This window comes from Dipodomys ordii, unplaced genomic scaffold (assembly GCF_000151885.1).
Source record: "Dipodomys ordii isolate 6190 unplaced genomic scaffold, Dord_2.0 Scaffold54, whole genome shotgun sequence".
NCBI lineage: Eukaryota > Metazoa > Chordata > Mammalia > Rodentia > Heteromyidae > Dipodomys > Dipodomys ordii.
In genome coordinates this window covers 5,508,981-5,536,076 of record NW_012267270.1, presented here as the reverse complement: position 1 = coordinate 5,536,076, position 27,096 = coordinate 5,508,981, and the positions used below count along the sequence as shown (strand labels likewise).

The 27,096-nt window shown below is 55.2% G+C and overlaps 1 protein-coding gene across 2 annotated transcripts in view; it reads right to left on the bottom strand.

Annotated features, from left to right (window-relative positions):
• Nucleotides 1–3,763: 3,763 nt before the first annotated feature.
• Nrxn2 (neurexin 2) overlaps nt 3,764–27,096 on the bottom strand; it is a 74,546-nt gene continuing 51,213 nt past the window's right edge. For both annotated transcript variants that reach the window (XM_013020949.1, XM_013020950.1), the window contains 6 exons: nt 26,263–26,444; nt 20,893–21,064; nt 17,161–17,250; nt 13,341–13,666; nt 11,596–11,674; nt 3,764–3,831 (listed from right to left, as the gene is read on the bottom strand). In XM_013020949.1, the coding sequence (XP_012876403.1) occupies nt 3,824–3,831; nt 11,596–11,674; nt 13,341–13,666; nt 17,161–17,250; nt 20,893–21,064; nt 26,263–26,444 (857 nt within the window). In that variant the 3' untranslated portion in view covers nt 3,764–3,823. The remainder of the gene's footprint in view (nt 3,832–11,595; nt 11,675–13,340; nt 13,667–17,160; nt 17,251–20,892; nt 21,065–26,262; nt 26,445–27,096) is intronic.

Below are 27,096 nucleotides of genomic sequence, written 5' to 3'. Positions count from 1 at the left end.
CGCGCTCTTACGCGGGCGGCGGCGCCCCACGCGCGGGCTCTGTGACTCCCTGGGTTTGTATTATTTGTATTTATTTCCATTTTTTTCTTTATTTTTGATCTTTTGTTGGTCTTAAGAAACCAAAAGGAACAGAAAGGAAAAGGAAATCGAAAAGAAACGGAAAAAAAAAGCTCTACCGGCTTAAGGCTTTAAAAACAGATACAACAGTAGTATTTACACAAACCTAACGACAATATTTGCTTTTTAGTTAGTTTTTTTTCTTTTTGCTTTTTTTTGTTTTTTTTTTAAAAAAGAAGATAGCATACCACGGAATTCAGGCAACTTACATCAACAAATAGGCCGTGTGATTTTAGCATGAAGAAAAAAATTACAAACAGAGCTGTGTAAGCGGGTTCTCCCGGAAAAAAAATAAGAAAAAACAAACTTTTCCGAACCACTTTTTCTGTCTATCTGTTGGGTCTCTCCCTCCCTCGCGCTTCTCTCCCTGGACCTCCGGCTGCCTCCTGCGGCTGGCTCTCCGCCCTCTCTCCGGCCCGCTCCCCCCCTGGCTGGACCCCGGGGCTCACGCTTGCGCAGTGCAGGCCGGGGCTGAGCCCCTGTCACCACACTCCCAGGCGCAGGGGTGGGGAGGGCGGGTGGAAGATGGGCAGGGACCCGGTGGGACAGGGTGGGCCACCAGGCAGGAACCACTACCAAGGGGGGGAGGGGCTGGCCGTGGGAGGGGCCTTGAAGGTGAATGGCAAGCTGGCTCGGGAGGGGGGAGGGGAAGAGGACACTCAAGGGGGAAGGCCTGGCAAGGAGTCAGATGTGTAGGAACACGGGCCCCTCTGGAAGGCGTGGTGAGAAGCCCAGGGAGACAGGGACCCCCAGGAAGAGAGTGAGGGGAGTGGCCATGGGATTTCTGAACTCAGCCTAACTCAACTTTCTCTTGCTTCACCCTCCACCTCTGACCCCCACTGACTTTCCCCCCTCCCCCTCCCCAGAACCCCCGATGGTTCGCCAGAATCTGGCCCAGGGCTTGACAGCCTCTGGCCCTCTTATTACTGTTAAAACGATAATGAAACAACGGAAAGAAGAAGAAAGCAAAAAAAGAAAAGAAAATACATACACAGCCATCTGGGAGGGATGCACTTGCTAAAATAGGGCCCAGGGGGAGGGGTGGGGACTAGTGGGGAGGACCTGTGGCTGGGGTGTCTTTCTAGAATAACTGGAGTCCCCTGGGCAGAAAGCTGCAATTCCCATCAGGTCCTAAAGGGTGAGAACTACAATTCCCATTAGCCCTTGGAGGGGTATGGACCACAATTGCCATCAGTCCCTGGATCAATGACTACAACTCCCATAAGCCTCTAGGCCAAAGGAAGGCAACCCACTGGCCTTGGATAGAAAGAAGCTGGAGCCAAGCTCTGGGTAGCTGAAGGGGATGTTCACTGGCTGGTCTTGGAAAGGATGCCTCTGGGCCTGGTTTCCTCGCTCTTTCAGCGCAGCCTAAGCCACCATCCCTGGTCTCTGCTCTATGTGATCTACAGACACCATACCTTCAGTTCTCCACCCTGCCAAGGTAAACCTCAGGGCCTCCTCTGCCAAGTCCAGCCCCGCTGTAGCCCCTGCCTACATCTAGGTAGTTCTTTTCTCTTGCTCTTCCTACCCCCATCCCCCTGGCTAACTCTGTGGTTCCCACCAATCCAGCCCTCTGGCAGAGTCTTTGGCCCCACCAGAACCAGAACAAAGCCTTGCATTAAACTAGAACCTTTGCCAAGCTCCCCAGGTAGGTTACTCTACCCAGAAGGTTCCAATCCCTCACTAAGTGCTCCCTTGCACCGCCATTTTTGAAGCCCTGGAATCCCTGTCTTAGGGGTTTAGCAACAATCAGAAGCTGAACTAAGAACAGAGAAACGTGTCTTGTGTGGCTGCAGCTGCCCAACTCTAGTTGGGTGTTTTCATTTGTTCATTGTGCTGATAATAGAACTCACGATCTCATGAGTGCCAAGCAAGAACTCCACCACTGAGCTACATCCTCAACCCTCAACTCCAGCCTCCACTGGAGGATGCTGAGGCCAGAGGTAAGCAGAACTTCCCAAGGCCACCAAGTGCCAGTGAAGTGAAGGAATGGACTGGACAGTCCTCTCTGTGACTCCCAGAGGCCAGGGATGGGTCAGGTCTCCTGACGAGCCAGGGAACCATCTTTGTGCCTGCCCGAAGCTGTTGTACTCCTGGCTTAGAAGCACACCTGGTAGGCTGCTATACCAGTTCTGTCTGAATTCCTGTGCGACTGTAGGTGAGTTTCTTCCAACCACTAGGCTTCAGGTTTCCTCTGTCTATAGAACAAGGGTCTGGACTCCAAGCCTGAGCCAGGGGCTGGCTCTGTGGGCCCTGCAGCATACGGGTGAACATATGTGATCTCCAACCTTCTCTGAGCCCCAGACCCACCAAACAACAGCCCAGCACTCGGGCCCCTGGATGAGGGGAAACGCAGCTGTCACCCTGGGCCCCGTCATGCCCGGAGCCCATCTGGGGCTCACCACCTGCCATCTCCCTGAGCTTTGCCTTGTGTTCTTTTCAGCACATACCCTCTGCCAATATCTCAGTGGACCCCACACCATGCTCCCTGCCTCTGGTGCCTCTGTCCCTGTGCAGCCCTGGAGACCAGGTTTGGTCTCGCTGCCAGGAGAGGCCTAAAAGTTCCATCTGTCCACCTCCCTCATACGCAGCAGCAGGTCTGGTACAGAGCTCGGGTCGCTATACTTTTCCAGGGAAACGATGGCCGTTGGACATTTCCCCTGGGTTGAGTCAGACTCCCTGACACTGGGGGAGCAGAGAGAGTTCCTCTCACAGCAGAGCCGACTTCTGCAAGCCTCCTCCTCTACCATCTTGAGGAGCAGAGCCCACTGAGAGCTCAACCTGACAGGCCCAGATCCCAACCTCTGCTGGCCCCACCTTCTGCCTTAGACCAGGCCACCATTACTGCTGTGAACTCCAGGGTCAAGACTTGCCCTACACAGACTTAGGACTATCAACCTGGCGTGTGGCATAGCTGGGGCTCTAGCAAAGTGCCAGGCCCAGGCAATAGGATCAAACCTAGAAGCCCTTGCCGGGGACACGCCCTATCCTAGAGCGCTCATCCTGCCGCTCAGGGCATGCCTGGCTTCTCCACCGCCCTTTCCCCAGAAGGGAGGAGGTGATTCAGGCCTTGGACCACAGACAAAGCCTGTCCAGCCTGAGCACCGCACAACCATTTACCCCGGCTTACTGATCCGTGGGACACCCAGGCTTGCTAGCTTTTCCTTCTCACAAACCCCCAGAGCCCTTCCAGGCTCTAGATGGAGGCCTCAACCTGTCTCTGACATTCTAGCTTCCCTGAGGCTCTCCTGGCCCTTTGGTCCTGCCCACCCCAAATCCCCACGCCACTGTGATTCCTCCTCAGTGCCCCTTGGCAGGGCAGTCTCTGTCTCTGTCTCCTACACTCCTTCATCCCTGTGTCTTACACGCCATTCCAGAGCCGCCAAACCCTCACAGCTTGCTCCCCCCCCCCCCCGCAGTCAGACACATGCAGCATGGGGCTTTCCCGAGATGAAGTGAGTCTGCCCTGGAGAGGGGCCAACGGGGCTCTGCATAGCCCATGCCACTGGGCTCTGCAGGGAGAGGGACAGATTCAGGACGACTCATGGTGCTGCCAGGGTGCATGCTGGAAGGTCCAGCCACCAGAGTCAGCCAGGGGACCCCAGGCAGGCTGCCTCCAGCTTCCCTCAGTTCAGACGGCTTCAACAATTGGAAAATACTCACAGGTGCATGCGAGTCACAGGTGCTACCCACCCACAGGTGTTCCTCAGCATCCTAAGGAAAGGAATTTCAGTGCATGGCAGGTCCACTTGCTAGAGAATTCCATTCTGGTCGGGCGCCGGTGGCTCACACCTGTAATCCTAGCTACTAAGGAGGCTGAGATCTGAGGATCACAGTGCAAAGCCAGCCCGGGCAGTTAAGTCCTTGAGACTCTTATCTCCAATTAACCACCAGAAAATGGGAAGTGGCGCTGTGGCACAAGTGGTAGAGCGCTTGTCTTGAGCTGAAGAGCTCAGGGACAGCGCCCAGACCCAGAGTTCAAGCCCCATAACCAACAAAAAAAGAATTCCATTATGGCCAGGACACAAGCAGCCATTCCTAAGTGCCCCTTCTTCCTCAACCCTCCTTTCTCTGGGGACATGTGCCCGGCAAGTAGGGCCTTTTAGTCTTTAGAGCACAGAAGAAATATACCCACAACTCTTATTTCTCTCCTCCCCTCACCCCAGTCAAGATATGCTCAGCCCCACAGAAGGGGCCAGAACTAGGGTTAAGAGTGTTCCAAACCCAGGCTCTGGTGGCTCACGCCTGTAATTCTAGCTACTCAGGAGGCTGAGATCTGAGGATGGTGGTTCAAAGCCAGGTCAGGCACAAAGTCTGTGAAAATCCTATTTCCAATTAACCCACAAAAAGCTGAAAGTGAAAGTATAGCTCAAGTGGTTGAGCACTAGCCTTGAGTGGCAAAGCCAAGAAAGAGTGCAGAGTCCTGAGTTCAAGCCCCAGTACAGGCACAAAAAAACAAAACAAAACAAAAGCACTGGGCGCCAATGGCTCATACCTGTAATCCTTGCTACTCAGGAGGCTGAGATCTGAGGATCATAGTTCAAAGCCATCCCTGACAGGAGACTCTTAACTCCAACAAACCACTCAGAAAACTGGAAGTGGTGTTGTGACTCAAGTAGAGCACTAGCCTTGAGCTGAAGAGCTCAGGGACAGCGCCCAGGCCAACAGTTCAAGCCCCATGACTGACTAAAACAACAACAACAACAAAAAAAAAAAAGAAGTGCAGCTGTGGCTCAAAGTGGTAGAGGGCTAACCTTGAGCAAAAGGGCTCAGGGAAGGTGCCTAGGCTGAGTTCAAGCTTTACAACTGACAAAAAAAAAAGTATTCCAGACTAAGCCATCTGCTGCCTGTAGACCGCTGCACGTCGGTGCCATACAGAAAGAGCATCCTCCAGGTGGACGAGGCGCTGGCCCAGGGCTCAAGCCACACTGCTGGACAAGAACACTGCCTCCATTTCAGTCCCTACTCACCTGTTGGAGCAGAGAACTAGGCCACTGTGAGAACTAGGCCAGAACAATGGTCCCCTGCCCACTCTGAAAAGCCAGTGTGACAAGGACAGAGGCCGGGGTGGCGCCAGGGTCAGAGAAGGTGAGCTGCATGATGAGATAAGCACATGCATGTACATACACATGCACACTCAGGGTTCCTGGGTCTCTGGGCGTATGTTCCTAAACACCGATGTGGGTACGTGAACCTCAGCGATCAGAGACATGAATGTCTATGAGTCTGAAAAGACATGTGGACATGTGAGTGGATCTCTGGCCCTAGCGTGTGCCTGCTGGTCTCTGGGCTCCCGTGTGCATGACAGGGTAACTGTGCCCTTCAGATCACATGTATGGACACCCCCAGTGAAGTAGGCCTCCATCAAGCTCATTTCCTCCTTCTCCTGGACAGCTAGACTACATTTCCCAGCATTCCTTTCAACTGCATGTGGTCACATGACTGAGCAGTTGGCTTCTAGTAACCCCAAGTGTTCCATCTTCCACACTCTTCTCCTTCAGTGACCTTGGTGAAAATGGAGGTGCCGCAGATGGGAGGAGAGTGTGGATTCCTAAAGCATCAGAGCCCAGGTAGGGAGCACCTGAGTGAGAAGCTTCCTGGCTAACTACTGAGATTCAACAGAAAGTAATGTTACTTTATCTAATACAGGCCTTAATACCTATAATGGGTGTCACAGTAACAAAACCCTGTGGTACTCAGGTGACAAATATAAGAAAAGCGACGGGGAGGCTGGGAAGATACAGATCCACCTAGCACAATGGTCAGCCATTTAGGACAAACCTTTACTTGTGATGGCCAGAGACAGGGCCCTGCTGGGAGGAAGCGCTGGACAGGCGGAGGGACGACGCCAGCTCTTACTTTCAGCCTTTAGCAGTGTCATGAGGAGACACACCTGAGCAAGACCTGGCTGCTTTGCTGGCAGGAATGAAGGGAATGGCAACAGCTGGAGAGGTGAGTGCTATCAGGTCAGAGAAGCCATGGCTTCCAAACCTCAGACAGAAAGAGAAAGGCTGAAAAGGAATGGAGGGACAGGTGAGAAAAACTCATCTGAATAAGGGCTGCAGCCAGGCTCAGAGATCAGATGGCGCTGAGAGCCTGTGGCACCTGCCTGTCATCATAGCTACTTAGAAGGCTGAAATCTGAGAGGGTCATGGTTCAAAGCCAGCCCAGGCAGGAAAAGCCCATGAGACTTTTATCTCCAATTAACCAGTGATCAGGCTCTGAGTTCAAGCACTGGCACACACATGCACAAATAAAAGATCAGATGGACGATGTGGCCCGTGCACCTATCATTGCCAGCTTCTAAGACAGCCTTGGTGTTACAAAGGGAAATGGAGGCACAGAGAAGCAAGGGCAGCCCTGGGCTTGAGAACAGTGCCTAGGGTCGGCTTGCTGTGACCAGGCCTTGCAGTCACCTCTGTGCATAACCCACAGTGGCCGTCAAACACATCATGTGCCAAGAAGACATTTCTCTCCCACTTCCAAGCGTGTCACAGGGGCATGGATGGGAACACTGCCCAGTGGCCGGTGTGCATCTTCGTCTTACTCCAACCCTGAGACCTGAAAGTGGCCCATTCATTCATTTATTCACTTATTTCTTTGAGGGATGGGAACTTGAATTCAGACTTTGTGCTTTCTAAGCAGGTGCTCTACCACTTGAACCATACCTCCAGCCCTTCTTTCTCTCTCTGTAGCTCAGGCTAGCCTAAAGCTCATGACCCTACTACTGTGTCTTGGTGTGTGTCAAGCTGTAGGAGCTGTGAGATAAACCATCCTTCAGTTCATGGTTCTCCACAGTCCAGGGGGCATTCCAGCAGAGGGGGCAGGTCTGGGCTGGAGGGAAGGTCCAAACTCTCCCAGGCTCCCTTGCGTTGAGATGGATGTCCTTGCTGGCTAGGACTTTACTTTGTCTCCTTTGAGGAGGGGTGGGCGTGTTGCTGGAGGGGAGGGGAAAGGCCAAACAGATCACCGGTGACCTTGGAGGCCAGACTGGGACAAATAATTCAATAGCTGCTCCCCAGATTTGTTTACATTTCTGGGGTACAGCTCACAGCTTTCCCGAAAGCTCAGTTATGACCCCCAAGACTAAGCTGTAGAAGGTGGAATGTGGCAGGTGCAACGTGCACTGCCCAAGCCTGGCCTGTAGAAGCCTTGGGAGCTCTAGGCTCCTGTTAAAGATGGTGCAGCCAGAAGAGGGCAGAAGATCAGGCCCCCTGCATCACCACCTACCAGCCAGGAGCACAGTTTGGAACTTAAGTGAAAGACATATAGTGTCATGTGCTGAGCTACGGAGCTTGTGCAGTATAACCTTAAGAGCAACACAAACATGCTGGAGCCGTTTGGGCAGTAAATGTGTGCGATCCTGTGGAATGAAGCGCTGCTCTGACGCCTCAAGGAAGATGCATGAAGCTTCTCCTGTGCATCTGATCATGTGTGGCCTGTGGCCATCTGAAGGCTGTGTTCTATGTCCCCAAGCATATGTACACTTGCATGCACACATGGAACTTGAGCCATCTGAGATGTGTGCACTTGTGCATCTGAACGGCTATATGTACGGAGGGTGATGGAGGACATACAGGCAGATACTACATTCCACGTAGATCTGAGCATGTGCGCATGCCTGTGAAGATAGCATGTGTGCCCTTCTGCATGACGCTGCATGGGTAATGCCAGACACATGAGTATAACTATGGTTGTGAACACCCGTGCAGGTCAGTGAAGGCCCGAGTGTGTGTGTACCAATGGATGTGCTTTGCCTGTGTGCATATGCTTCGGTATAAACCTTGCTTGTCTCTGTGGTGTGTATGTGTGCACACCACCATGGAGCTGGGCACATGCATTCACACCCCGTGGGATCTGAGCACAGGTGTGTACATATATGCATGAGCCCCAAAGGGTGAGTGAAGGAGGCCTCAGAGGGCCCCTCTCATGAGAGCAGTGTGGGACAAATGCAAGTCGGGAGACTGGACAAGTGTGTACAGGGGCACGGCCGCTGCAGCGGGGCACGCATCACCTTCCCCTGAGGGCACGCCCCTGCACCCTGGTTTTAGGACATGCATGCACACTAGTGCAGTGCCTTCTGTGAGCAAGCAGGCATCTGGTGGTTGGGTGTGCATCCTGGCCAGTATACCTAGAGAGGGCTGACACGCATGCACAGATGTGTCCTGGCACATGCATATGTGTGTGCACACTTCCAAGAGTCTGGCCACTCTTTGTACATGCACACGGAATCTCTGGGGTTCTGAAACACGGGATTGTCTGTAAGTCTGAACACATTGGTGGGAACTTCTGGTTCAGACACATGTGAGTGTGTAATACAGATCTGTCCACATAGATGGAGGTGGCTTTGTAAGCTGAATACACATGTGGAATCTGTGAGACTAAGGGTGTGTCACAGGTGTGTATCTCGATGATATGAGCACACCCTGAGATCTAAACACACGCATGTCAGGAGTGCTTCTGCAGCTCTGGGCACGTGTGTGGTTCTGGATGTGTGGTCTGCATATACCGCATATGCCCCTCTGGGAGTCTGGGTGTGCACAGCCATGTAGCTCTGAGCTCACATCAGGGCATGGGTGTGTGGTGTGTTACCTTTGTGTAGCTGAACACACACACGAGCCTCCAGGGCTGAGCAGGCAAGCAGCTGTGTCTGAGCATCTCTGGGCATCTGGGAGCTCTGAGCTCACACATAGGACACTGTGAGGAATCACACACCTTCACGAGTCTGTTCACACGTGCCCAAGTTTGCACTTTTCTGATTCTGGCATGGGCACCCAAGCATGCAAGGGACTCTCAGTGTAAGCATGTGCATGCCCACTGTCGATCTGGGTGTGTGTGGCACGGGCTCTACGGTTGGCCATAGGTGTGTAGAAGATCGTGTGAGCTTGCTGACAGTCTACAAAGGGGTGTTGGATGCGTGCATACCTGTCTCCAAGCAGAGCAGCATGTGTGTGGGTATATGTCCGTCTTATATCCAAATCTGCAGAGGGCAGGCCACGTGAGAGAATGGGAGACAGATAGCTCACACTACCAACTGTAGGTGCATGTCCCCATTCGGAAGAATGTTACCGATCATCTCTGGCTGCCATCTTCAGGTAGAATACACTGTTCGAGGCCTGGCTCACTGACCAGGGAGGTGGCACAAGGCCTGAGGTCTGGGTGGGGGGCTGAGTTAGGGGAGAGAGTGGAAAAGTGAGCAGACCAAGCAGGGACGATCCTGGGCCTACACCTTGTATCTGGGGATGAGGCTCTGGAAAGGCAGGAAAGCGCCGGCACCCTGGGCAGTCAGGGTCCCCAGACAGGCTGTCTCCACCATGAACATTGGTGCCAAGGGGTCTGAGCCTCTGCTCCAGAAAGCCGCCCTTCCTGGCATCCCAAAGAATCTCTTGCTGGAAAATGTCAGCCAGAAGGGGGAAGACATGGTCTACACCAGCTCAGGGACCCTGAAGTCATCCTGGTTCTTGCCTGGCCTCCTGTTGGGATGCTGATGGCCAAGTTTAAGCATTTTGCATGTGGATCTGCAGACCCACGGCAGACCCATGGCTGCGGGGGGGGGAGGGGGGGACAGCGGGATGGGAGGGGGGAGCCAATGGCCCTTGTGGTTTTCTCTGGGGGCTCCAGTGAGGCCTCTGTTTCTCTCCAAGCCTTATTTTTAAAGCTGATGATAGGCCGGCCACCAGTCCCTCCAACCCCAGCTTCCGGTCTTCTTCAACCCCCTCCCCCTCCTACCCTCACATCTGTGGCTGTCTTCCTAGTGGCCTCCAAAAGCCATGACTAGGGGACGGTTGGCCTGTCTTCTTCAAGTGACCCTCTTGTCCCACAAAGCCTGAAGGCTCAGGCCACCAGAGCACACACTGTGGATCACATGCCGGCCTCTGGCTACACTGAGCTGGGAGGCTAGGATGGAGCGTCAGCACATGCTGCTCTTGCCGGCATGGTGACCATCTGGCCCCAGATGGCCTCTGCAAAGTCCGGGCGAGCACAGAGGCTTCCCGTGGCTGGAAGCTCCCTGAGCATGAGGACAAGCAGAGCCCTGTTCTCAGGCCCCACCCAGTCCCAGAGCTCCGTCCCACGGCCTCTACCGCCATTGACAGCAAGCTTGGGAAGGAGAGGCTATGACAGCCCTCAGTCTGTTCCTGGAGCTCAGAGACAGCGCTGGGGGAGATGCTGTTACAGCCCATAGCCTCCCAAAGCAAAGACAGGGTCAGGGCGATGGTGGGGTAGCTCCCAGCCGAGGGCCTCTGTTCCAGGAAGCCCAGGCCCTGAGCTGGGAGGCCAGACACCAGGCCTTCCCAGCCCAGCAGCTGGCAACCCCTATGAGTCCCCTGGGCCCAGCACCATGGCTACTCAGGAGATACAAAGGACAATGGGGTTCAACCCCTAGGTGTAGGAGCCTCTACCCTTGGTCTCTGAGTTCAGCCTTGGCCCCAAGTCTCCACAGTCCATATTTGGACCTTCTGTTCCCTTCTTTGCTCTACCAACGTCTCTTCAGGTGCAACTTCACCCCCAGGCCCTCTCCCACAAGCCAGACCGTACCAGGGTAGACTGCCTACCTCCTGACCGCAGCCCTCCCTCGGCCCTGCGCATACCTGCCCCAACTTCCAGCCTGCCAGAGGTCTTCTTCCATTCCCACTATTACTCCCAAGCGTCTGCCACCAGCTCAGATGAGCAGCCAGGCACCCACCAAGCCACCCTGCTCCCACTCACAGATGTTCTCTCTGCAGCTCCAGCTGACACCATCAGACAGAGCCCCGCAATACCCCTAAACACTAGCAATCCTCCTTCCAAACCCTGCCCTCCTACAGCAGCTCCACCACTGGGATCCCCCCAGGAGATCTCATGGCTGGCTTAGGAGTACCTCATCCCCAGCATGCTGCCAAGCGTAGAACTGCAATGCAGCAATGCCTACCTTGGCCTGGCTTCCTGGCAGGCTCTACCCTGGGGATCCTTCAGATTAGAGCACCAGATTTGTTCCTGAGGCTGGGCATGAGGGGAGCTTAGGATCTAGCAGAGACCTTCTCTATGTGTGACCAAGAGAACACCAGAACCCACAGCTGATGATGGGAGTTGTAGTTCTGTACCTCAGAGCTAATGAGAGTTGCAGTTCTGTACCTCAGGGCTGATGGGAATTGTAGTTCTGCACCTCAGAGCTGATGGGGGTTGCAGTTCCCCACCCTCCACCCTGGACCTGCATTTAGCTGTCTTTCTAAAGGAACATCTCCCTCTTCTGCCCCAGCTCTCCACCCCAGGACCCTGTGCTAAGGACCTGACTACCTCCAAGGGCTGGGGGCCACCAAAAGGCACCACCAGAGGGCATGTGAGGGAACTGGGGGCTCTGAGCATGGGAGGGGTCTACCAGAGGAAGCTGAAGCCTATAGCAGGCCCTGGGCTGGGACCAGGTGGCTGGGACAGTCGCCCCCCTCCCAAAAGCGTCGTGTCGCAGGGGCCCGGGGCAGGGGAGGGGGGAAAGGCACTCACCAGTACTGGGCTCACACTCCTCCAGGTCCTCATCATCACTAGGACACTCGGCTGAGGCCACCAAGAGGTCATCTGTGTTCTGGAGGGCCGGAGAGGAAGGGTAGGAAAAGAAAGGGTTCCAGGCTGGTGAGTGGACCCCTAGAACTGACTCTTGAGGTGTGGGACAAGCACGGGGGATACGCCTGGGCCGAGACCTAGCCCTCTCGTCACTTTGTGGGTGACTCTGGCTGTCTAGCTTCCCCCTGCAAATGGACACGAAGTGGCAACCATGCCAAGTGGATCAAGCAGCATATGTTGTGCCTTTTATTTCTGGAAGCAGGAGATGGCTCTCAGACCTGGGTGGGAGGGTGGGAGCCGGGGGCTCGGGGGGCGTGGCAGGGGCCCCCAGTGGCCTGCACAGGCACAGGGGACAGGACCTGGAGGGGTTTCTTAGCTCCGCTCTCACCACCTCATCACCCCTCATCTGGCTCCCATCCCCCTTCGGGGAAAGAACTGGGCTGCACACAATAATTAGGGCTGTGGTTGCCATGACAACAGGAGTCGACTTTGTCAGCATTTTCTTTCCTCCTGATTGCAAAGAAAGAGAATCCCTGAGATGAATGAGGGGGGGGGGGAGAACTTGGGTGTTCGGAAAGAGACCCAAGGAGGGAAGCCCAAAGTCCAGGTAAGACGAGCGGTTGAGAGGCTTCAGGACAGGAGGCAGGGCCGGGGGAGGCTCCTGGTAGAGAGGCTCCTACCCGGCCTGGTCCTAGGTCCCCCCATCTGCTGGCGCAGCCCTCACCTGAGGATGTGTTCTCCGACTCGTGCCCTCACTTTTTCACCACAGCATTAATCTGGGGGATCCCACCTTCTCTTTCCCCTGGCTGGTCTGCCCTCCCTCCCCTCCCCTCCCCAGACTGGACAGTCCTTCTATGATCTGGAGGGCACGGATGCTAGGCCCAGCCCTGGCCCAGGGTTCCTGCCCCCTACAGGATATCTGGATAGCTCCTCAGATAGCTGGGCAGTGACAGCAGACAGGGAGGGGTGCAGGCTTGTGACTTCCACCTGCCTAACTCCAGCCAGCCCAGTCCCAGGCTCCCCACAGCACAGCCTCACAGGGGAGATGGGCCTGGAGCCCCTTAGGACCCACCCCTCAGTTAGACAGAAAGCAGACACAGCTGCTGGTGGAGGTCAGGCCATGTCCTCATGGCCGTGCTGCATGGGGGACGGGGAGACAGCCACTAAGCTCCTGGTGCCAGGTGCAAGCCCTCCATGACCAACCATCGGCACTGGTAACTACACCTAGGAAACTCAGACCTGGCCCAGGGAGCACTGGGGAAGGAGGGGTGGGGGGAATCCTAGGGAGCACCTTCACCCTGTGCAGACCACTAAGCCGTGCTGCCTGCTCAAGGTCACGTGGGGATGATGAGTGGAGGCCACGCCCCTCCCACTGCAGGGAGTCCAACCAACCAGGAGAGGAGCTACCCACTGCTGGAGAGGCTAGAAGGAGCTATTCTCCAGGTACTCGCTGCCCAGGGCCAGGAGGTGAAATGCATTGCCCTACCATTGACCCCCCCTCCTTTCCCAGACTTCCTCTGTCTTAAGAAGAGTGGGCAGGCTTCCCTGTTCTGCTCCCCTCCACTCTTGAGAATGGACCTTCGAGAAACAGGTGTGGTCACCCCCACACCCGACACATCCCTCGCTACCACCACCTGCAGGCTACTTCCTGAAAGGTGGTCCTTGGTGTGTGTGTGGGGGGGGCTCACCTGGGTGGTGCTGTCCCTCAGCGTGGGGGAGCGGCCCCGGCGTGTGGTAGTGGTGGCCATGGTGGTAGTGGTCTCCATGATGGTGGTGGCCATGTCGGCCAGCAGGGTGGTGGCGGTGGTCTCCGCGCTGAGTAGCACGGACGGCCCCTCCCCCACCAGGCGCAGATGGCCCTCGGTCCGCACATTGGGGTCACTCTCTGCGGCCAGCGCCAGCACCTTGAGCCCATTGTAGTAGAGGCCCGACACCTGGCCCTGGAAGGGGCGGCCCTGATCCCGGCCCCCGATCTTGATGGCAGCCTGGCTGTTGAAGATGGTCAGCTGGCGTCCTGGGGGGGGGTAAGGGAGGGGGGAGTACAGAGGAGAGGCAGGAAGTGGGAGGGGGTGGGGGGGCAGAGGCAGGAAGGGATGGAGAGAATGGAGGAAACCAAAGGAAAGAGAGGAATCCAGGAAGAAGCCAGCAAGTGGGTAGGGGGAGAAATAAGGAAGGACAGACAACCAAAGAGAAAGGCCCCATCAGCCAGAGAGCCCCCAGCCCAGCCAGGCAGCACCCCAGCAAGGGGTCCCAGGATACACAGGGGCTGAGAAAGGGAGCCCGGTCACCCCCTTTCCCAGTGAGCACATGCCTCTCCCCCTCTGCCAAGTCCCCCTGCCGCCCTACCACGGGATCATTTCCCTCTTTACTTCGGTGCAACCCCACCTTCTCTTTCTGCTTTCCCAAACCTCCCACCCAAGCGTCCAGCCCCACCCTACAGGTCTCCTCGCGGAAGCAGCGCACAGTGGCGACCAAGGCAGAGGTAGAGGGGGCACTGCCGGGCTGTGGTGGAGTTAGTGCGTGTGAACAAAGCCAGAGGGAGAAGAGGGGCGCAGTGGGCACAGCCGCTGCCCAGCCTGCTCTGGGCTGGACTCTCACCCCCAAGCGACCCTTCTGCCAGCCAGGCTCCCTGCCCACTCTTCCTCCTGCCCACAGCCACCCAGCCACTGGCTGAACCCAGGCCCTGGTGAGCACAAGCCCTTCCTCCCAATCTGGCCGTGCAAGCAGAGAGGTGAAAATGTTAAAGGGACCTTGCTTCGCTTGCTGACAGCCAAAATAACCGCTCCAGCTCCAAGGTGGTTCGCACCTCAAAATCCCCACCTGTGTGGGCTCAGGCTGCTTGCTTTGGTTTTTGAGTGGATCTGGGGGTCGGTTTAACCCTCTGAGTTTGTAGTTTTAGTTTTTTAGAAAAGACGTTTATTATGTTTAAGTTTAGATTTAACTTTGGTTTTTGGTGTGGCTTATTTGGTGGGGGAAGGGCAGACGGGCCACTGCTTTGCCCCTTGTTCCCCTGGACCTTTAGCTGCTGGCGCGGGGGGCGGTTTAAGATCTGGCTTAGCCCTTGTTAGCCTCTGGTTAGTGCCTCGTTAAAGATCTGGTTTAGAGTTAGGTATCTGTGAGCTGTACCCCCCAAAAGCCCGGGGTGAGGCCAGTCCAGCTTGTGAGACCCATGCCCTGCTTGGAAACACAGGCTATCTCTGGAATGGCTTCCAGTTCTCCCTGCCCGGCTTCTCTTTCTCCCTCAGTACTTTCCCCTGGCCCTGGGAACTGATGCCTTCCTACAAATGGGGAGCAGGGGGGCAGGAAGGAAAGTCATAGAGTCTACAGAGCTAGAGGACAGGTGGCAGTTTGGGCTTAGGCCCCTGAGAACCAGGTGTCCCAAGCTGATTTCCAGGCAGAAGAATTGCAAACAAAACAAAGCAAAGAAGGGTCGCCAGTGATCATGAGTTTGGGAAACAAACAGGTCACAACCATACAGGATTTCTTTCTCAAAGGATTTCTCTATATACCTGTGTATCAGGTAATGCTAAGCAGGACCTAGCATTTCAGGCTCATTTTTACCACAGATCTCTTCATTGTGCAGCCTCTCAGGAAACATGCTTTGGAACTAGAAAATAGATTCATTCTATAAATATTTATTGAGCACCTACCATATGCCAGGTGCTGACAATAGAATATTCCCTCCTTGAATGCCTGCCCTTGTTCCCTTATTTTTTTTTTCTTCTCTTTTTTTTTTTTTTGTCAGTGGTGGGGCTTGAACTCTGGGCCTGGGCGCTGTCCCTGCACTCTTCAGCTCAAGGCGAGTGCTCTACCGCTTGAGCCACAGCGCTACTTCCTGTTTTCGAGTGGTTTATTGGAGATAAGAGTCTCACAGACTTTCCTGCCCAGGCTGGCTTTGAACCGAGATCCTCAGAACTTAGCCTCCTGAGTAGCTAGGATTACAGGCGTGAGCCACCGGCACCCGGCTACCTCTTTTGTTTTATGTCATCCTCAGGACCCTGCCCATGATGTGGACTGAACCAAGACTCTGGTCACTGTCTTTCTAAGGAGAGAACCAGGCACAGACAGAAGTACACGGCCCAGGCTACATTAAAAGTAAATTTCTCTTTTAGGAAGGAATTGTCTTTCCAGGCCTGAAGAGAAGATACAGACAAGCTACTGGTGAAGGACAGCCCCCTAAATCCCACCCTCTCCCCCTGGACCTGTCCAACTCTCCCTTCTTGGCATCACAAGCTGTTCCAGCCTCAGCCAGGCTGCTCCTTGGCCTCTGATTCTGGTCGAGAAAGGGAGGTGGGTGATGGAGAGGAAGCCACATCATTTAGTCAACTTGGTCTCTGTGGCTCCAGACCCTGGCCCACCTACCACAAACACCTCAAAGGGTTAAAGTTCGCCCCGCTGGAGACAGCAGCCCAGTGTGGCTGGGGGCTGGAGGTTTTAGCACATCTGTTACAGTCCCTTTAACTTTTTTTTGTTGTCGTGTTATGGATTTATCACATCTGGTTTATCGGCATGTTTAGGCCCACTGGTGCAGGGCTGGATGTGGCGTTTGGGGGGTTTATCGGGGAAGGCCCCATGGACATTTAAAGCACAAGTTATCAGCTGGTTAAGTGGGAGTTTAACAGTTCTGCTCCCCGCTAGAGTTTAGCCTTAGAGGTACAGAGCTCGCCCCTCCTCCAGAGGGAAGGAGCCGGTTTTGCCCTTGGCCCCCAGCCACCCGGTGACAAGATGCCATCTTCCTCTCCCCTGGTGACAAGGTGCTGTCTTCCTCTCCCCCGGTGACAAGATGCCGTCTTCCTCTCCCCCCCCCCCTGCAGTACCTCACTGCTACATGGGGCCTCTTAGGGAGCCCCCTGTCTTCCTCATCAGCCCAGCTGGAAGGAACCCCTACTCAGCCATGCTCTCCTCAGCCTCCACTATTTCTAAGAGGCTTCTAGACAAGGGAGGAAGTCCATTCCTGTCTATTCCATAGCTGCTCTCCTTGGGGGGGAGGTCTTTCTAGAAGGATCTGAAACCCAGCTTGTCAGTTCTCTCCTCTGTCTTGGTGAATGAAGCCTTCCTAACCCTCCTCTGAGTCTCGGGATCGGCCATTCCCACTTCCCAAAGCCTTTGGGCCTCCAAAGCACCCGAGGCCCTTGTCCAAATCTTGGCAGTGAACTTGGGCAGGGGAACCACCTATGAACCTCACGCTCACCCTCCTGTCATGGCTGGGCTCAGCACCTCAGAAAATGGGGAGCTTTTATCCTCAGGGGCCTCAGGGATGGTCCTAGGCAGATCCTAGCTCTCCTCCTCTAAAGAAAACAGACCCTCCCATCCTGCCTCAAACCACGGTCCTGGCTCTATCCACCCTCACTGCAAAGGGGAAGGGGGCCTCCTGGCCCAACAGTCATTCCTTCGCTCAGGGCTGGGCACGGCGAAGGCGGGTGGGGGAGGGGGGGAGGGAAGAGAGAGCTCTGCACCTTTAAGATAGTGTTTTTAAAGTTAGTTAATTAATTAATTCTGGTGAATTACCTTTGTCGAGCAGCCACTCATCTACTACTCGACCAAGCCGGTAGGGGATTCTCTGTCTAGCAATCGCCAGGCGCTCGTTATCAAAGTTTCCTTGGAAAAGTTTAGAAAGACAGTAGGTTTCTCAGGCAGCGAAGTCCAAAGGAGTTAGAAAAGTAGTTATGCATTTCTCAGGAGACCCAGAGTGAGCAGCAACATCCACCGGAAGGAGGGAGGGAGCAGGAAGAGAATAGCTGGGTCCCTCTTCTGCCCTGCCCACCTCCCTAGGCTCCCATCCAGAGCCAGCCCCACCCTGGGGGGGACAACCCAAAGAAAGGGGGGAAAAGGAGAAAAAGGAAAAAGGGAAGTGGACGTGTAAAGAAAAGGCAGCTGGAAGGTCAAAGGTCAGAGGTTAAACAGATTTATCTGGTCAGGCATTGAGGTTGACATCCGCTTCCTTTACCAACCCAAAGTGGGGTGGCAGGGCTGGGGCGGGACATTTAGCAGGTTTAAGTTGGGGGGGGGGCAGAAGGCTCGGGGCCCAGCTGGTTACTGCATTTAGAGGGTGGTTTAGAAGTGAGGGGATGGGTTAAGCGGGGGTTTATGCGGCATTTAAGGGGGTCACCCAGTACACACATTTAACAGTGAGATTTAACCACTTCTCGAAGCCTTTGCAACTCCCTGTTCCTTCTGTGCTCAACTCCCACCCACCCCTCCTTTCCCATCCCACCACACACACACACCCCTTAATTCCCACCCCCTGTGTGCCCCAATCTCTGCTCTCCCTGAAAGACTCTTCTCCCTCATGCTGGTACCTGGTGGCCACTGCGGCTGACCTCAGGGAAACTGGAGTCTCCCCAGCTCCCTTCTCCCCGCTGCAGCCACCCTAGCTCTCCTCTGCTGCCTGCTCTGCCTGGCTCTTCCCCATCCCAGCCCCACTTCCAGCCGCCCAGCTCCCTCTCTGTTCAGAGCCAGGTTCTGTACCTTCATCCCTTAGGACCCAGCCTGGCCCTAATCTTCTCCTCTCCCTTAGCCACATACCCTGCCGGCCCCCTGGCTTTTCCCCTTCCGGTTCCTTCCTCAATTCAAACCCCATCCTTGGCGGCCTATCAGTTCCCTCCGCTCTCAAGCTCCAGTCCAGTGTGTGTGTGTGTGTGTGTGTGTGCGTATACACGCATGCCTTTGTGGAATGAGGTATGACAGTGTGTTTATGGGAATCTGTGTGTTCAGTCATGGGCCGTGGGTGATTTCTATCTGCATAGTGGAAAGAAATACGACTTCCTTTGGGAATCTGACCCCTTACTTAAATTCCCTCACACGCCATTCAGGGCCTGAGAGGGGCAGGAGGCTTTCACTCCCACCTGCACTGTGCAGCTGCACTTACCTGCCTAGACAGACCTGACCACGGTTCTGCTGTGCACAGCTCCCACTGACACCTGTGTCCCTGTGGGAGGATGAGGATGATAGCCCCTCGGGTGCTTGAGAGGCACCGAGGATTCACGACACACTTAAAGATGAATAATTTGATACAGTGTGTGTGTGTGTGTGTTGACTGCAAGAACACACTTCTGCCTCATTTGGAAAGAGATTGAGTATATGTAGATTCTAACCAAAGCTCTGTTTGTGGATCAACTCCTCTAGGCCATGCTGTTCTAGCACCTTCCTTGGATTTTCCCGTGGGAGTCGCAGGATGGCTGTGAGTCAGGTACTATCCCCACAACTCAGAGGTTCAGAGAGGTGAGATGGTGCCCACGTCACACGGCTTTGTCAGTAAGATTCAGGGTTAAAACTCAGGTTCTGCAGAATGGAACCCAGTGTCTCTGTGCTCGCTGCAAGACAGGAGGTGGGGGTGAGGGAGCTCACTCTCTGGACCCTTGGCACCTCAGACCTGGCCTGCCAGGGTGCTAAGGATCTGCCCTTGCTGTGCACACAGGTAGCAACTAGGTTCTCTGGTTACACAATGTGCAGGCATGGGACATCAGGCAGGCTTTCCTTACTCCTAGCCAGGATTCCTGACAGAGCAGAGCAGGCAAAAGCCCTCTGTCCTGGCCTCTGGCCTGCTCAACTCTAAAGAGTGAAGCTCTAACCATAAGTCATGGCTAGATATGGGTTGATTTCCTGCCCCCGAGTCTAGCCCGGTCCGGGCCAGGCCAGAGTCATCACTGCAGTAAAGACTAGCCTGAGCCAGGGCCTGGCAGCTCACCCCTGTAATCCTAGATACTCTGGAGGCTGAGATCCAAGAATTGCTGTCCAAAGCCAGCAAGGGTAAGAAAGTTCTTGAGACTCTATCTTCAATTAACCACCAAAAAGCCAGAAGTGGAGCGGTGGCTTAGGCTTCGAGATGCCAGGTCACGCTCTGTGGAGCTGCTTTCTCGTGTGTCTGTCTGACCTCACAAACGTGTGCAGTCATGTGGGTGTTGGGCAGCCAACACCCAATGTGTCAGCCTCTGTGTTTAATAGGAGCTGTGTGGGCATAATCTCAGGGGCTGCCCCCAAAAGTCTGGGTGCAAGGCTTCATGACTGGGAGTCGGGGCTGTGTACTGGCTTCTCTGTTCCAGCATGGGTGAGCCTTGAATGCTTGGCCACGGTCTACCCATGCCCCTCTCATGCAGCACTGGGGTCAGAGTCGCTCGCTCTGCTCCTCAGTTGGGTCCTGTGTGACCGCAGATCATCCAGCCTGGATCTCAGCATCTCTGTGTCCCTGCAGTGACTCTAACTCCCTCCCTCTCTGTCTCTGGAGCTGAGCTCTTCTCCACTCACTCCCTCCTTCGCTCAGCTCTGTCCACCTCTTCTCTCCCTGGCTGAGTTGGTGTGTCAGCATCTCCCCTGGAGCTGCCTCCGTCTCTGCAAACGTCTCAGTGACTATTTCCAGATCTCCCCCATCACCCCCTACCCCTCTGGTTTCCTCTCACCCAAAGGCCCCCTCCCTATCTTACACGGGGTCTCTGACTCCCTTTCTTTCGTGTTCTCATCCCCACCCCTCCCAAGTGCTCCCTAGACCTTGGTTTGTCATTGAGCACCACAGCTGTCACCCTGGTCGCTTGGGTCTGTGTGCATTGCTAAAGCATCCTATGTCTCCTGCACCTCTGTGTCCCCAGGGGCCAAGCATTGGCCTCCATACCTACGAGTCTGTGCATGGATGTAGCTGAATACACTTGGCCCTCCTCTCTACTTTTCGTGTCCTTTGTGTCTCCCTCTTTTTCACTTGTCCCTTACTACCTAAGAGTCTGGGGTTCCTTTTCTGTGGGTGTCTGCAGCTACTTCTCTTCATTTACGTACTTCTCCTACAGGTTGTTGGCTTGCTCTTTTAAAGACTTTGTTTCTTTCTCTAGCTCTATTTTTGGGAACAGCTCTGTCTTCTGCCAAGATGACTTTTATGTTACTTCTGGAGCCTCTCTCCTAGATTTTTACATCTGTCTCACTTTTTCTTCTGCCCCTCCTCTCTGAACATCCTTTTCACTCTCTCTACCTTTACCCTCCCTTTTCTCTCCCTCTCTACAAACTGGACCCTAGCCTGTACCCTCCTCCTCCAGATTGTCATACTCGCACCATTACCAACAAAAGCCTCACCTTGCAAATCCCCATTTTCTCAACCATGCCCACCCTGGTCCTACCCCTTTATTTTCCATAGCCACGGCCCCAGTCAGTGGGAAGCCTCTGCCTAGCCACGCCCCACAGAGGACAACCCTCCAATCAGAGGCCACCAGCTTCCAACCCCATCCACACTGCACCACTGCTGTGGACCTGGTCGCCTACCTGCTGGGTACCGTTCGTTGACCGGCCAGCTGTCCACCTGCAGAGTGGCGTTTCCACCGCTTCGAGTAAAGCGCACCACATGGTATTTGCCGTCGCTCACGATGGCGTTGGGCTCATCAATAGTAATGTCGTCCGTGCCCACATTAAAAATCACCCCCACGGTGCCCTGGTCCTGAGGACAGGGAGGTTAAAGGTCAGAGAGAGACCTGGAAGGAGCAATTGGTCTCTCCTTGTAGAACTCCACCTGTGGCTGCTATAGGCCAGCAGCCTTTTACAGATATATAATGTCCCTTTCCTGGTCTCAATGACCCAAGGAGGTGGGGATGCCGGGGGCTTGTCTCCCAACCCCTGTGCAGGTGGAAGAATAAAGCCAGGCTCAGAGGTTGGGGGCAGCCAGGACCAGGAGCCCCTTCTGTTCATCACCCATCTTTTGTGGTTTGGGGGGGGGGTTGGGTTGTTTTTTTTTTGTCAGTTGTGGGGCTTGAACTCTGGGCCTGAGCGCTGTCCCTGAGCTCTTCAGCTCAAGGCAAGCACTCTACCACTTGAGCCACAGCACCACTTTTGGTTTTCTGGTGGTTCATTGGAAATAGGAGTCTTATGGACTTTGCTGCCTAGGCTGGCTTTGAACCACGACCCTCAGATCTCAGCCTCCTGAGTAGCTAGGATGACAGGCGGGAGCCACCAGGGCCCGCCTCCGTCTTTTGCTTTTGAGTTCACTGAAAATATTCACAAATGTTTACAAAGCGCCTACACAACGCAAGGGCCACTGAAGCCAGACAAGGTCGATGGGGGTCCAGCTGGGGACCAGCCTGGCTCTCAGAGTGGAAGCTTCCCTAAGGCAAGGAGGTCCACAGACGCCCCCACCCCCAGTCCCCACTCCCGACCCCTCTGAGGCCCTGCCCTAGGTGGCAGCAGGGCTACCCCTCCCCCCCCAGGTCTCCAGCCTGCGTGGTGGACAGGCAGCCCCTCTGCAGTCACGGTGTGGGACTCTCCCAGCCTTATTCAGGGAAGGGTGTAGGGTAAAGGATGGCACTGGGAGTTGGGGAAGAGCAGGCAGAGGATAGACAAGGACTGAGACCAGCTGAAGGGGAGCAATTTGGGGACACAGGCCCAAGGGGGGGACCCTGAAGGGGCTATCTGATATGTAGGCCAGAAAGACTTCTGCAAGTTGTGCAGATTCCGAAGGTGCCAGGCCCTGTGGGAACCATGTGCAAGTGATCTGTCATCCCTCCAGTAGGGGGTGCTCTAAGAAAGTTCACAGCGCCCCTGCTGTATCCAGGAAGAAACTGGGGGCTAGGGAGGTTAATAAATGGAAGGGGCTGGGAAGGTGGTTCAGTGGTAGAGTGCTTGACTTGCATGCAGGAGGCCCTGGGTTCGATTCTTCAGCACCACATAAGCAGAAAAAGCTGAAAGTGGCTGTGACTCAAGTGGTAGAGTATTAGCCTTGAGCTGAAGCTGAGCAACAGTGCCCTGGCCCAGAGTTCAGGCTCCACGACCAAACAACAACAACAACAAAAAAACACCCACAAACAAAAGAGGAGAGCCCCAGGTCTGAACCCCAGCTGGCCTGACTCCAAAGCCAGTGCTCTTACCCCTGTGCCCACAAGTCAAAGAGCTGGGGCTGAGGATGGGCTGGAAGCCATCAGAACTGGACGGCCCATTGGCTTAGGTCCTCTGCCTAGGCCCCCGTGCCATTCACCTGCCCCTTCCAGACACATTCTGAGCATGGTTCCTAAGCCAGCCCTGCCCTTCCCCACACAGGGCAGACTGGAGGCGGACCAGCCTCGCACCAAAACACACTGTATTCCTGGCGTCTTCCCCAAAGACTCCAGCCTGGGCAAGAGGAACCACTGGACTGTCACTTCCCTGGTGGCCCGGAGGTGGAGGCAGGATGTACAGCTCTTGTCACTTTGGAGATCCTTTCCTATCGCTTCTCCACCTCCCAGAACCTAAACAAGCCACACACGCCTGCATGCACACGTTCACATACACACTCCAGATGCAGCAAAGCAGGGAAACTGAGGCCAGCCTCGTCTAACCAAGAGTATTAGCGAGCCCCACCCAGGTGCCACCCACAGCCTTGACAACATCCCCAGGGAGATCTGCTCTTCACCCCCCAGCCTGCTCCTTACTATTGTTAGTAATAATATCACCCAGAATAGTGCCAGCCTCTTGCATGCCTGGAGGCTTTCTCCCTACGAGACTCCGCCTGGGCAGAGATGGCACAAGGGTGCGCGCAACCTGGGCGCTGGAAGGCAGGACACCTGGGCTGCCTAGAAGGCAGCGGAGCTGGGAGCTGTGCACTCCGGGGGAGAGGCAGCTCCCCAGAGCCGTTCCCGATGTGAAGTCAGTTGTCACTTCTGTTAAAGTCATTAATTCCTAATTCCCCAATTACCTCATTAGGCGGCGGTGGGGAGAACGCGGCCGCTCCTACAGCAAATAATTATGGGAGTCAAAATTAATTTGGCAAAGTGGAGCGACGCTTTATTAGAAACGTCAAATTGCTTTTCTCTTATTTTGCTGCCGCCTCCCCACTCTCTGAGAGCTGCTAACGACGCTGTGGTGGGAGCTGATGTGTCACCGCAGGAGGGCGGCGTTTGGGGGCTGCCCACAGGGGGCTTTAGTCTGTCTGGGGCGCAACTTTCCCTACAGTGCTGGCCTCTCTAGTGGCCCTCACCCTTGCCAGGCCCTCCACCCTGGCACCAAGCACACACAGAGGATTGTGGAAAGGACAGAAGATACCTTGCTCACAGCCCTGAGAGGAAGTACCATCCCTTACACCTACAGGTCAGACACACACACACACACACACACACACACACACACACAGCCCAGGTGGCCAGACCCAGGTGATCAGTTCCCTGAGCACTCCGTGCCAACAGAGTAGTACTCTGCGTGCATTACACACTCATTTAAGCCACCGGCATGGCATCTCTCTGCCCTCTTATCTTTGCTCCACCCAGGGAAGCATGCTCAGAGAGCTGCAGTGATTTGAACAGAGACAGAACAAGAAAAGAGCAGAGCTGAGATGTGAACCCAGACCATCTTCTCCACAGCTACAAATGACCTCACTCAAAAGAGACAAAGATGAGAGGCAGAGCTAAGAGCTGGGGGCTCACAGCTGTCACCCTAGCTCCTCAGGAGGGTCAGATCCAAGAATCCCAATCTGATAGCCCGCCCAGGCAGAAAAGTGAGACTCTTATTTCCAATCAGTCAGCAAAAAGCCAGGAGTGGAAGTGCGGCTTAAGTGGTAGAGCACCAGCCTCCAGTTTAAAAGCTAAGCAGAAGCCGGGTGCCGGTGGCTCATGCTTGTAATCCTAGCTACTCAGGAGGCTGAGATCTGAGGATGGCTGTTGAAAGCCAGCCCGGGCAGGAAAAGCTGTGAAACCTCTTATCTCCAATAAACCACCAGAAAACTGGAAGTGTGCTGGGGCTCATAGCCTTGAGCTGAAGAGCTAAGGGACAGTGCTCAGGCCTAGGGTTCAAGCCCCCATGACTGACAAAATATAAATAAATAAATAAAGCAAGCAAGCTAAGCAGAAATTGGAGACCCGGAGTTCAAGCCCCAGTACCAGCAAACACCAAAGGGGGTGGGGGAAGTGAGAGGAACAGCAGCCTGGCTCGCAGTGGACCCTGCCACACAGACAGATGACTGAAATCGCAGCAAACACTGCTTCGCAGGGAATGTACAGCAGAGCAACATGGGGTGCAGGCTCTCTTGGCCGCAGCCATCGTGCACCCAGTGCCACACTTCCATTCACAGCCACACCATCTCTGCCAACAGGCTGCCACTCACAGAGACACAGTCTGTCTCATTTGCTCACAGGCACAGGTCTCTCTTCCAGACCCGACTCTCTCCCTTGCTCATCTTTCCTCTGTGCCCCCTCCCTAGTGGGTGTCATTCGTCAGCTGCCACTGCCACAGCAGCCACACTCTGCCCACAGGCCGCCTCCCCCCTGCCTCCTTCCTTCACACCCTGGTGTTGGGCGGGAGGGTGTCAACTTGGGAACTGTGCATCCCTAGCCTCCAACCGACTGGGAAGGTCAGCGCCTTCTCCTCTGGCCTCCTAGGCTTCCTTCCCAGCCCACACCTTTCTGACCCACAGCCTGGCCGCCTCACAGCTCAGGGATCTGGCCAGGTAGGGAAACCAGGCAGAAAAGGGGTCCACATGTGGAGATGGAGACTGAGGTCAAAGGCCCAGAACTTAAGACTATGGGGAGGGGTAGGAGGCAGGCTGACACCAGTCTTCCCTGGGAAGACTGGGGGGTGGGGTTGGGGGGAGACACAGAAGGAAGCACTGAGAAGGAACAGAGGTCAAGGAGCAGAAGAGGATGGGGGTGGGGGGAGTGGGGCTCAGTACTCAGGGAAAGGGCAGAGGTCTGGGCCAGGATGTGGGCTGGGCCAAAAGGTCAGTGAGGCTTGAGCTTGGCCAGAATCTGGTGAGGGGCCTGCTGGGAGGGCTCAGGTCTCAGAGGTCAAGAGCAGGGCAGAGGCCAGGGCAGGATCTGGAGAACCACAGTGGCTGCTACTTGGGACCAGGTCTAAAAGAGGGGCAAGGCCGGGCGCTGGTGGCTCACACCTGTAATCCCTGCTACTCAGGAGGCTGAGATCTGAGGATTGCGGTTCAAAGCCAGCCCGGGCAAGAGAGACTGTGAGACTCCCATCTCCAATAAACCACCAGAAAACCGTAAGTGGTGCTGTAGCTCAAATGGTAGAGCGCTTGCCTTGAGCTGAAGAGCTGAGGGACAGCATCCAGGCCCAGAGTTCAAGCCCCACGACCGACCAAAAAAAAAAGAGGGGCAAGAATGGATGCAGGACACCCTAGGGACTGCTTTAGGTGGTCTAGGAGTGAGCAGACAGGGGTGTCACAAATGTGGGGGACAGGGCTGGGAAGGTGGCTCAGTGGTAGAGTGCTTGCCTTGCATACATGAGGCCCTGGGTTCGATTCCTCAGCACCACATAAGCAGAAAAAGCCGGAGGTAGCACTGTGGCTCAAATGGTAGAGTGCTAGCCTTGAGCTGAAGAGCTGAGAGACAACACCCAGGCCCAGAGTGCAGACCCCACGACCGGCAAAAAAAAAATTGTGGGGGACATTTCAGAAGGCTACAGAAGAATGACCTGGAAGGCTCAAGGAAGCCTTTGACTAGGTTTATAGTAAGTTTGGGACTCAGGAGGTCTATGAACCAGATGGGTGGCTCTGGGAGATGTGGTGGATGACCAGGAGAGGGCCGAGGCTCAGCAGCAGAACTGCTGAGGAAAGCCCCAGGGACCAGGGGTGGAGGACCCGAGGGTGGGAGGGGAGGTGCTGAAGGTCTGGAGGGATTTGGAGCTGGGGAAGGTGGAGTGGAAGGGCTGAGCCCCGGTCCTTACAATGTGCAGCTGCAGATAGTCCCCGAGGCCGGAGGCGCTGTCCACTCGCACCAGCACGGCACTCCGCTGATGGGTGCTGAAGCCCACGGCCAGGCGGTCCATCCTCGTGCTAGGCCGATCATTGGGGGGCCATGTGTAGGTGATGAGAGCGCCCCCCTTCCCAAAGATGTATGTGGTCCCGGCTGCAGAGAGAAGGGAGAGAGAGGAAGCGCTGGGTCAGAGGGACAAACTCATGTGGCCACAGCATGAGGCCTCCATGAGCGCAGGGTGCGGGACGGACGTTCAGCCCTGATGCCCTCAGCAGCCACCAGCCCCTGGGCCTTAGGCACACTTCGCAGGCAGGTACCTGGGTGATAAGACAGCCTGGGCACACACTCGGGCAGATGTAGCTGCCTCCTCAAGAATCCTAGCTTTAAGTACAGCAAAACAAAAGAGGTAATACCCTGACACCCAGAGCATGCCCAGAGAGGAGCTGCAAGTGAACCAGACAAGTGTACCTGGGCAGGAAGGATGGGGTGGGAGGGGGACACACAGCTCAATTTCTGCTAACAGAGATGACAGATACAAGATGTGGGTTTCTTGGGGGCCAGAGTTAAGCAGTAACAGGGCCAGGTGAGGGCGGGAGGATGAGCAGGGCTGTGGGCAGCTCTGACTCACGGGCCTGTCTCTGGCTCACTGCCAGTGTCTGTCCATCCCCCTCCCTCAGGCCCCTCCCAACGCCCTGAGAATCCTCCAAGTTCATCTCAAACCCATTGCTTCCACCTTCGGGTAGGGGTGCTGGGTCCCAAAGCAGGGAGTTCTGGAGCCCTGCCCAGAAAGGAAGAGGCAGACATG